This window comes from Drosophila albomicans, chromosome 2R (assembly GCF_009650485.2).
Source record: "Drosophila albomicans strain 15112-1751.03 chromosome 2R, ASM965048v2, whole genome shotgun sequence".
In the NCBI taxonomy this organism is placed as follows: Eukaryota; Metazoa; Arthropoda; class Insecta; order Diptera; family Drosophilidae; genus Drosophila; species Drosophila albomicans.
In genome coordinates this window covers 31266763-31277101 of record NC_047631.2, presented here as the reverse complement: position 1 = coordinate 31277101, position 10339 = coordinate 31266763, and the positions used below count along the sequence as shown (strand labels likewise).

At 42.5% G+C, this 10339-nt stretch overlaps 3 protein-coding genes across 7 annotated transcripts in view; 1 reads left to right on the top strand and 2 right to left on the bottom strand.

Annotated features, from left to right (window-relative positions):
• LOC117574068 (putative uncharacterized protein DDB_G0271606) overlaps nt 1–10339 on the bottom strand; it is a 36679-nt gene that overhangs the window by 22513 nt on the left and 3827 nt on the right. For 2 of the 5 annotated variants that reach the window (XM_034257695.2, XM_052007327.1), the window contains exons 2-5: nt 7142–9215; nt 6017–6520; nt 5827–5946; nt 5397–5765 (exon numbers count right to left, since the gene is read on the bottom strand). In XM_034257695.2, the coding sequence (XP_034113586.1) occupies nt 5757–5765; nt 5827–5946; nt 6017–6520; nt 7142–9166 (2658 nt within the window). In that variant the 5' untranslated portion in view covers nt 9167–9215 and the 3' untranslated portion in view covers nt 5397–5756. Of the gene's footprint in view, nt 1–5396; nt 5766–5826; nt 5947–6016; nt 6521–6620; nt 6825–7141; nt 9216–10339 lie in introns of those variants that run through there. The other 3 variants (XM_034257693.2, XM_052007329.1, XM_052007328.1) reach the window with 3 other exon arrangements.
• On the bottom strand, nt 159–1669 carry LOC117576855 (transmembrane protein 192). The gene is made up of 4 exons (XM_034261948.2): nt 1419–1669; nt 1096–1228; nt 535–811; nt 159–479 (listed from the first exon to the last, which is right to left on the bottom strand). Exons 1-4 carry the CDS (start codon nt 1565–1567, stop codon nt 250–252), a joined length of 789 nt encoding a protein of 262 aa, XP_034117839.1. The 5' UTR covers nt 1568–1669; the 3' UTR covers nt 159–249.
• On the top strand, nt 1912–5256 carry LOC117576854 (dual specificity protein kinase TTK). The gene is made up of 5 exons (XM_034261947.2): nt 1912–2198; nt 2252–2329; nt 2389–3372; nt 3429–3984; nt 4043–5256. Exons 1-5 carry the CDS (start codon nt 2068–2070, stop codon nt 4160–4162), a joined length of 1869 nt encoding a protein of 622 aa, XP_034117838.1. The 5' UTR covers nt 1912–2067; the 3' UTR covers nt 4163–5256.

Below are 10339 nucleotides of genomic sequence, written 5' to 3'. Positions count from 1 at the left end.
ATACGCGCCAATCAAAATCACATCCGTCATCTTTCGTGACAATTTCTTAGTTTAAAACTAAGAAAATTGTGTCAGCGACAATTACATTTGTTTTTTGAAGAATATTTCTTCGTCGAGAACAATAAAATAAAATTGATAAAATGAAAATTAAGTTTAATTTAAAAAAAGAGCATATGTCGTTTTTGATTTCTTTTGTATACTGTAGGATTACGTATTGTTTGTCTAATTGTTTAGCCAGTTTGCCCTATTTTAAGGAATTTGCGGCACACGCAACGGACGCACATTCGTCTGCATCTGGTGCAGCTTCTGGTTGATCTTATACGTGTGATCCTTCAGATAACTGATCAGATCCGCTTGCCTCTCGAGCAGCTCAGCGGTGTCGCCTCCCGGCTGCATGAGACCCAAAGAGCCGCTGGCACGATCTGCGCCACGCAAAACATCTGGCGCCAGCTTTGCCTTATTGAACTTCACTACCTTATCTAGGGGAGAAAAAGGATGTAAAACTGTTTGTAACAGTAACTGGATTGTGCTCACTTATATAGCAGCCATGGGTGGCGGCGAGTAACAGATTCTCGGCCACATTGAAGGTGGTAATGTAGCTGATGGGCGACAGCCAGCCTTCGGCGCAATGCTTCTCGAAGTCATTGCCGTAATAGTGATGGATGAGGGCCTGGACTCCGAGCAGCATTGAGTTCCACAGCGACACAATTTGCAGTGGCACACCCTTCTGCATGCTCGTCTCTCGATGGAAGTCGTGATAGCCATTCATGCGGAGATTATCGTGCTGTTTCTTCACAAAGTGATCAAAGAGCTGTGCAAAATAGATAACGATTATTTTAGGGTACTTTTCAATATACATACATATGTACATATATAGGATATCAACGGTAATTTATAGTATTTTTTAATTTAAATTGAATGATTAAATCGTTGAATAAAAACATTAAAATCAAAATATTGCCATGTAATGTGTATAATACAACTTTTAATGATAATGATACGGTCTATGGATTGAGATAGGTCGCGTTCAATGGCAATCGGGTAAACGGGAAACGGTAATCAGACAAACGGGTAAACTCTACAGGAGATACTCACGAAAGTGATCACCCAGAAGGTGGCGCGCAAGTAGAGCATTATAAAGTAGGCCTCGCAGCGTCGATCCTCTGGGAACAGGGTCGCCAGGCCAATGCCCACACACGAAATGATCGTCGAGATAAGCAAATGTATACTAAAAATGTTAAATAAAAAAAAGAGTAAAGTACATTCATTGTACCAGTGGTGTGTGTGTTAATTGCGTTGTGCTTCGCTACGCTGCTGGTATCAGCAACAAGCCAGCCAGCAATAGCATCACTCTTTCACACTCTGTGATTCATAGCTGCCGGCTATGTGGTGGTATGTGTGAGAGAATGCGTACATACCTAAATGCAGGCACGGTTTTCAGCTTATATGCGCCATTGTCGTTAGAGAATAGCACGGGATCAAGCAGCTCGTCAGTGTCGCGATTCTGTTGTCCTTGGCTTCCACTGCCGGTTTGAATAGCTGCGCCAGCTGCTGCATCGGAATCCATGTTGTTGCGTTGTTCGTTGAGCTTCAAATGGACTGCACCTAAACAGCAAAATAAATGGGCTTTGTTTGTTGTTTGTTTTTTATTATTGTCGGTGCGCCCGCAGCGTCAGCGTGACCGTCAGTTCAATTTGAAAGCAATACTAGTTTACGACGTAAAATATACCACAATATACCATACACAGTGGTATAAGCTGTGCGAAGCGTTGCCAGATAACAGCCCACTTTACTTATTGATCAACTGACGTAAATTACTTTTGTAAGTTTTCAAGAATGCTCATTTAGAAGTAAATCAGATAATAGTTGAAGGTTTTATTTTAAAAGTAGCAACCTCTAGTACAAATTTGCATTTTCTTAGCATACTTCTAGCATTAATGAGTTATCGATATATCGATAAGTCTATTGCATCTCTTGGCTTGATAGACAATTCAAAGTTTTTGTTGTTGCGCAAATTCAAATTGCGGTAAAATTGTTTAACAATTGGCAGCAAAATACAAGTTATAAATGACTACACCTGCACCACGCCGCGTTAGAGATTTGTTGGCATTTTACTCGGATTCGGAAGATGAAGGCAGCACAGCGCCCTGCAAGCCAACGGACGCGCATCCAATTGGCGACAGGAAACCGCAAGCTATGTAAGATAATATTCATTAAATTAGTAGTAAAGTTAAGGCCGAGCTTATTGCAGTAACAATGCGGACAAGGAGAATGTGTCACAAGAGCCAAAGACAAATTTCAATGCGGCAACACCCAGCTTCAATATGCTGTAAGTTGAGACAAGGTAGATCACCATGATCGGCAGCCTAAATAATTTTTCAATTTTAGGCCTAGAAGACGTTCTGAGATGGTCATGATGGACTCGGATAGCGATGATGAAGATCACAATCTCAACTGCGCCATTCTCAACGACTCCTTTGTACTCAGTCCAGTGCAAGAGCTGACGGGCAGCACAACCAGTGAACCTTTGATTGCTGGCGTTCCATTGAAGCCGAATGACTCCAATCTGTCGTTTTTGGGACGCTTTGGAAACATGGGCATCGACTGTAGTGCCACTACCAACAAATCGCCAAAGCAGGCACAACATTTCCCCGTTAAGAAACCTCCACCACGATCGATGCACATCATTTCCGAGCATCGCAAGGCGTTGGACAGCCAAACACCACTGAGAACCGCTCCAGCAGCAGCTGCGGCCAAGTCGCAAGCGAAGCCCGAGGTGGAGTTTGTGACGCCACAGGTGGGCAGCATTAGCTCACGTCGAACCGCACAAAAGACGCGCAACGAGCAGCTGGACAATGAGTTTCGCTTCCAAAAAGTGCTCTTCCAGACGCCCATGACCGTCAGTCGCAATGCGCCCTTTGCCAGCGATAGTCTGACCTTCTCTCTGTGTGACACCATCAGTGAGAGTCCTGAGACACCGGCTGCTCCTCCAGTGCAGCTCAAAGAGATGCCGCCAAGCGGAAAATCAAAAAAGTCACTTGAAGGCGCCTTTGGTCAAGCGGAGCAGCTGAAAACCACACTTCCAGAACTACCACTGCCCATTGCCACAGCAACTGATAAGCCAGATAATGCTGCCAAAGCCAACTCGAATGTACTGAAAATCAAACAACACGCCTATCAGATGGTCAAAAAACTGGGCAGCGGTGGCTCCAGTTCCGTTTACTTGGCGCGTCGCCAGGATAATGGTAAGGAGTTTGCCTTGAAGGTGGTTGATCTTCAAGCCGATCCTCTCGTGGTGCAGGGGTATCTCAATGAGACGAAGCTGCTGGAGAAACTGCAGGGCAACATTTGCGTTGTCTCGCTCTACGATTAGTGAGTTGTTCCCCAAAGCTAAGAGTGAATCAAAGTAATCTCAATTTATTCCTTAGTGAACTGTTGCGTGCCGAGTCCAAGCTGTACCTGGTGATGGAGAAGGGCGATTGTGATTTGAACAAGATACTCCAGGGATTCACCACCAATTTGCCACTGTACAATCTGATGAATATACTCTATCAAATGCTACAGGCCGTCAACTATATACATCAGCATGGCGTTATACATTCCGATCTGAAGCCAGCCAACTTTCTCATGGCCAATGGCAGGCTCAAGCTGATTGACTTTGGTATTGCCAGCAACATTGCGGTGGACTCGACAAGCATCATCAAATTCTCGCAGGCTGGCACGTTCAACTACATCAGTCCCGAGGCCTTGACCGACATCTCTAGTGGCACCAGTCCCATGCGTGGTGGCAATCAGCCGAAGATTAAGATCTCCACGAAGTCGGATGTGTGGTCGCTGGGCTGCATCTTGTATCTGCTGCTGTATCAGAAGACGCCCTTTGGCCACATACGCAACATCAACGCGAAGATGAACGCAATTGCGAATCCGAGCAGCAGCATCGAGTATCCTGCGCTGCCCATTTATTATCCTCTGATGCTAGTCCACGTAAATATACAGTTCTTTGTAGAGATAGCACTTTATAACAATCGAAATTTACTTGCAGATGGTCAAGAACTGTTTGCAACTGAATCCCAAGAAGCGGCCTTCGTGCGTGGAGCTGTTGCAGTATCCTTTCCACATGGTCATTCCCCTACAGAATCTTCAGCTGGCGGCCAAGCGTTGATGCCACATCCACATTTAAGCTATGTCATATTCGTACAATTATTTATGCACAAAAGAAATGATTTAAATATAAGAAATGCACTGGAGTTTTGTCATATGTGTGTGTGTATTTAATTCTCGTTTTTAGCATAAATTATACATCATAAATTGTTATAATGCGTTAATGCTAGGGCGTGTAGTGTTTCATTTTGTTTATTATTATTTATTTATAACAACGCGCTGTCCCTTTGCGACTTTTGTTTCCATTTATCCCTCTCTTTCTGTGTGTTCATCAATTTGTTTGTTTGCCTAATTTAATTCTTGCGCTTTAGTTGTTTAATTAACGCAACATTAATTACTAATTCGCTTTTCATCTCCTCATTACGTTATATGTTGTTGCTTTTACCCCATCTTCATCAACTGCGCTTGTTTTTTGTTTCATTTACTTATCAATTAGATTTAAGTTCTTTATTTACTTTTTGTTAATGCTTTTCATTTTATATGTATATAAAAATAGTTGGTTTTTTGTTTGTTTTTGTTTTATTTTATTTATCATACGCTTAATTAAATGTTGCTGTTGTCGGCTAACCATTTGCTCTACTAACATATTCTATTGCTGCGGCTACTTTCTCGAAATACTTTTTACTTTTTTGCGCTCTCGCTCTCTCTCACTTTACACAGAACTGAACAATTGAACAAACAAAAAACATAAAAAATAAACAAAAATCTCGATGCACAATTACAATTACTACTGGTTTCACTTTCACTTTCGGCTCCTCTTCCATCTGACAATTGAATCTCTTTACAATTTGATTGGTTGTTGTTTGGCCTTTTGAAATTCGCCAAAGAATTTCAATTTCGGTTTGCTTAACTTAAGTAAAACATGTACAAACAATGGAAAACAAAATAGTAAAGAAACAGGAAAACAATTAATAGGTTAGCGCGCACTTTTGACGTGGTTTTTAAATGCAGGTTAAACACAAAGAATATAGCATAATATTGTATGTGTATATAAATTAAATTAAACTGTGTTTCTAAACTGTCTCTAGATGTGGTATGTGGCATGTGCAACAGCAGCAGCAATGTGTGGTTGTGGATTTAGAATAATTCATTTACTTTTCTCTCGCCTCACATTTAGATGTTCAACATTGCACAAGTTTTTTTTTCTTTTTGTATTATTTTATGGTTTTTTTTTTTTGTTTTGTTTTTCTTCTTACTTGCTTGTTTAGTTTATGTATATATAATTCATTAAAGCATTACTTAATTTCATCATATTTTCTTTTTTTGTTTTTGTTTTTTTTTTACTACTTTAAAATGTTAAATGTTGCTGTTGTTGGGCTCGTTATTATATTTTCTCTTTTTGTTCCATTTTCTTTCTTATGCTTCTTTTTATGTGTGTTTTAGTTTTGCTTCTTCAAGTATTTTGTAATTGTAATATTAAACTTTAAACTTAATAGATTGTTAGAATTGTTGTTGTTGTTGAGTTGCTGCTTTCTTATTTTTTTTTTTTTTTTGTGGAAGTTCGACAAACGCTCTGATTGTTGTCCATATAAATCGTTGTGGTTCTGCTGTATTTATTTATTTATGGGGGCAACAAATTCCCAACTGCGGCGACATTAAATGTCCTAAAACAAAACGTAATTAGTTAACATATTCTATTCTTAATTTTGAAGTAAATAAACTCACTTGCTCGCCATTTGAGGCATGCTGCAGCTTCGAGATGAGCTGCTCCTTTTCGCTAACAATGCCACGCCAGTGATCGTCTTGCTCGCGTGCTCGCTGCTCCAAGTCAATCAGAGTGTTGCTCTGCAGATCAAAAGAAGAAGATGGTCAATTAATGAAATAACAAATGATAGGGGGGACTTTCTCTTCTTACCGTCTTTGTGACCAGCTGCGTGAGTTCGTCGTTGCGCTTGCGCAGCTTTAGGTTCTGTGTTTGCAGCTCTTGCTGCTCGGCAGCACTAACGAAGAGGGATTTGCTATTCGAATTACTATTATTGCTACTAATATTGTTGTGGGTATTATTGTTGCTGTTGTGTTCGCTGCTGCTGCTACTGTTGCTGCTGCCATTGTTTGTTGATTGTGTGGACTTATTACTACTGCTCTGGGCTGCGAGTAGCAGCTGCTTCTGTTGCTGCTGCTTCAGGTGTGTGGCCAGCACCTGCTCCAGCCACTCGTCAAAGGAGGCGCTGAGTGCGTTGCCCGCATGCGCCTTAACTGCATCCGGATACAAACGCTGGTACAGCTCGCGAATGCGTTGCTGTTCGCCCTTTGCCGAGTTGCCACCGCTGCCGCCTCCCAAAGCGCCATTGGCAGCAGCTGTCAACTTTTGTTGCTGCTGTTGCAATTGTTGTTGCTCCTGCAGCTGCTTGTGTTGTTGCTGCAATTTCAAACATACATACATACTCACATTACTATTGATCATTGAATTACACATTTGATTTATTTCGACTGCAGCATTAAAATTATAATACAAAAAACGTAAACGTAAACGTAAATAAACAATAAGCGGAGCGGAGCGGGGCGGGGCGGGGTGCGTGTTAATCTTGTCGTGCACTTACGCCTACGCTTAGCGCTGTATTTGTTTTCGTCTTTGCTGTTGATGTTGTTATTATTGTTGCTCTAGCGTTTGCTTCGGCATTTTGCAACGCTTCAATCAACTTCCAATTTTTCAGACGAACGTCCTGACGAAACACAACAAACACAACGTGGCAAATTAGTCAAGCGAAAAGGAAGTTCGGATTAATTGGACAAGACATGGACAAACCAAAAATAAAGAACACAGAAGAAGAATGTTAGAAATTATCATTGTAAATTGAATGCAGTTTAAATTCAAATTCAAATTGGAAACGTTTCGATAATATAAAGATCGATAATTTTCGATATTCCCGCAAAGTTGCCACATTGTTTGTATTTGATCCCTAAATGGTACTTTCGGGAAATTCGCGACCGCGCAAATTTAAATTACTTTCTACATTTGTTAATTTTTAAATGTACTTACATTATTCTTCTCGCGCTGCTCTTGCAGCTCATGCTGCAACTGCTTCTCCTTGCCCTGCAGCTGCTCGGCACGCTGTTGTGCCTCCACAAGCTGCGACTGCAGCGTGCTGTTCTGCTGTTTCTGTGTGGCCTGGACATCGTTGAGGGCACGCAGCTCGGCTTGGAGTGCAATGAGAGCCTCGGACTGCGCTTGAGCCTGCTCCGATTGCTGGGCATTCGCCTGGACCGCATGACTGTTGGCCTGGCTCAACTGCTGGTTGAGTGTGACATTGCTGGCCTCCAGAGCGGCCGTCTGTTGACGCAACTCGGGCAATTCTGTGCTGCAGACGCGTTGCAGATCGGCCTGGGATTGCAACAGTTCGGCCTTAGCCGTTTCAAGAGCATTGTTCAGATTGCGCAGCTCCAGCTGGAGTTCAGTGTTCTGGGTTTCGAGCTGCTTGCGCTGCTCCAGCTCAAAGACACTGTTATTGAGGCGAGCCTCGAGCTCATCGCGCTGCTGCTCCAGGGCGAGCAGTTGCTTTGTCTGCTGTTGAATCAGCTCGTTCTTTTGTTGTGACTCGGCGTTCAAAAAGCTCGTCATTTCCGCAATGACCTTCTCCTTGTGCACCAGATCCTGCTGCAGACGCTGCAACTGCAGCAAGAGATCTTGCGAGCTGGCCTGTTTCTCGTGCAATAATTTGGCCTGCAATTCATTACGCTCCTTATTGGCAGCAGCCAGATCCTGACCCAATGCGGTCAATTTGTCGTTGGCATTGGCCAGATCCTGATTCAATGAGGCCAATTTGTCGTTGTAGGCCTGGCTGCGTCCATGCATTTGAGCACGCTCGGTATTCACCTCTTGACGCAGCTCACGCAATTTAGCCTGGATGCCAATGGAGGCCTCCTGTTCCTCAGCCAGTTGTTTCTCCTTCTCCTCGAGTTGACGCTTTAGTTTCTGGCAGATGTCATCGGACCAATCGCCATGATTAGCGGGCATATCTTGCTGTTTGTTCAACAGATAATCAATGAGTATTTGTATCTCGGAGCGATTGAGTTCGGCACGTGAGAAGACATTCATCAAAGCCGAGACGCCAATGGTCTGATGCTCGGCGAGCTTGTCGAGGGCCTGGACAAGATCCTTGGCTGCGAGAGTTGTTTCCTTCTGCTGTTTCTTGTTGACCTGTTGCTTGTTCTTGTTCACATTGTTCTGCAATTTGGGTGAACCGATTTGCTGCTGTTGCTTAAGCACCTGCTGCTGCTTGGGCACATGTGGCACCTCAACAGGCTGTTCAATGGCGGCATTGATGAGGGCCACGGCAGCAGCGGTTGGTTTCTCCTTCTTGGCAGCAGCGCCGCCATTCTTCTTTTGAGCCTGCTGCTTGGTGTTCTCCTCCTTGCGTTCCTTTTGCTCCTGCTTCTTTAGCTCGACGACATCCTTGGGCGGACGTGCCTCAAAGTTGTTCAACACGGGCGTTTCCTCAACTGGCGTCTGCTTAACATTGATCGCTTCATTCTTGTTGACCAGAATGCCGACAGCAGCCGTAGCTGCAGCTGCCTTGGGTCCAGCTCCATTGCGTTTGTCCTTCTTGCCCTTCTTGGTGTTGTTGTTGATGTTATTATTGTTGGCTTGGTTCTCCTTCTCTGCATTGACGCTAGTGCGACGCTGCTCGTTCAACACTTCTGGATCCGGATCGAATTCGACATGCTGCTTGGACAAACCGGGTTCCTCTTCCAAATTCTGCTCCTCAGAATGACCATCAGAGAAGTCTTCCTGTTCGTCCTGCTCGTTGTTGCTACTGGCATTATCCTTTTGCTGTTCACGCTGACGCTGCTTCTTCTCCCGCTTCAGCTCCTTCTTCTTGGGCTTCCGCTGGGAGGCTGCATTGCCACCAGATTTATTCTGGGCATACAAATTGGCGCTGAGTGCGCGCTTCTCGGCTACAACCTCCTCGAAGGTCTTACGCCGAAAGATCTTGTTGATGAACAGAAAGGACAACAGAGATGCCGTGAACACACAACCAATGACAATCAGTATGTGGAAATCCATATTTGCATATGGTGATGATTCCTCTTAGTTTGCTGTGGGGTGCGGGTTACTGCAAAAAATCGAAAAGAATCAAAAATTAGCATTTATAATTAATAAACTTGTATGAATCTACAATTGGTATCTCAAGAATTTTGAAATGGTGCCAAAATTTAAATAAGGGCTACAATTAGTTGGTGTCTTCGCAAAGCCTTGTGCACAATGCACGTTCTATGTGTCTCAAGCAACTTAATGAAGCTAAATTTATAATTGTAAATAGAACTTTGAGATACTCCAACCAAATATATATATAGAATATAGATAAGAGTGCAGGCCTTGAACCATTTCTATTTAATCATATTTTATAAATAATTGCTTATAAAGAAAGCATAATATAATATTCTGCTTAACTCTAAGCACTGGCTAGAGATCGTTGTAACTTTACACACTTCGATTATACGATAAGTGAATCAACAAACGTCGAGAGTCTTGATTGCATTTTCTGGCATGGAAAGTTTTTTAAACAAGCTTCCATCACGGCGAAATGTTTAGACAAAGTGTGCGCTACAAATTTCTACTTCTTTGTTCACATTATCAGCAAGCAGTTTTTTGTTTTCTATATTTTCGGTATTACCGATGACGTGTGTCTTTGCAATTAGTTAGAATCTGTTGACGTTGTTTCAGAGCAAAAAAAAAGAAACAACAACCATAACGAATAACAGTTCACATTAGAGGCATAAAGCAAGATCAACGACATTAACAATCAAACGTAATTATAATTGTCATTCAATCCAAATATTTCATGAGCACAAACACACACAAATGTGAGCGTGCGTGAATGTGTATGTGTATGTGTTTGGTACGTGCTTATCAGTTTGCCGGCCGGTGAATGGCACTAAAATAATATATACAACATTTGTTATCGGCATTGTTGTTTGACGACGTGTTGTAAATATAAATGTACTTGTTGATATCGGTATTGTTTATGATACTCTCGTTTCGTAATTCCGATAGCAGTTGCACTTTAAACCACTTTGTAACAAACATGCACATACACACGCATTGCAGCAGAGATCAGTGTTGCAAGATTACAAACAAGGATCGATAAGTATGGTTGATAAGCTTAGTTATCGATTGCTTTTGAAATACCTGTGGAGAGTACAAAATCAGCTGGCTTTTTTTTAAATTCTAGTCGTG

Bases quoted from the DNA above. Each gene is read 5' to 3' on its own strand.
- LOC117576855 (XM_034261948.2), bottom strand. From the start codon at position 1,567: ATGGATTCCGATGCAGCAGCTGGCGCAGCTATTCAAACCGGCAGTGGA. The intron at 812-1,095 runs GTGAGTATCTCC...TATTTTGCACAG, and splicing joins CCTTCTGGGTGATCACTTTC to CTCTTTGATCACTTTGTGAA. The intron at 480-534 runs GTGAGCACAATC...TTTCTCCCCTAG, and splicing joins CACCCATGGCTGCTATATAA to ATAAGGTAGTGAAGTTCAAT.
- LOC117576854 (XM_034261947.2), top strand. From the start codon at position 2,068: ATGACTACACCTGCACCACGCCGCGTTAGAGATTTGTTGGCATTTTAC. The intron at 2,330-2,388 runs GTAAGTTGAGAC...TTTCAATTTTAG, and splicing joins ACACCCAGCTTCAATATGCT to GCCTAGAAGACGTTCTGAGA. The intron at 3,985-4,042 runs GTAAATATACAG...ATTTACTTGCAG, and splicing joins ATCCTCTGATGCTAGTCCAC to ATGGTCAAGAACTGTTTGCA.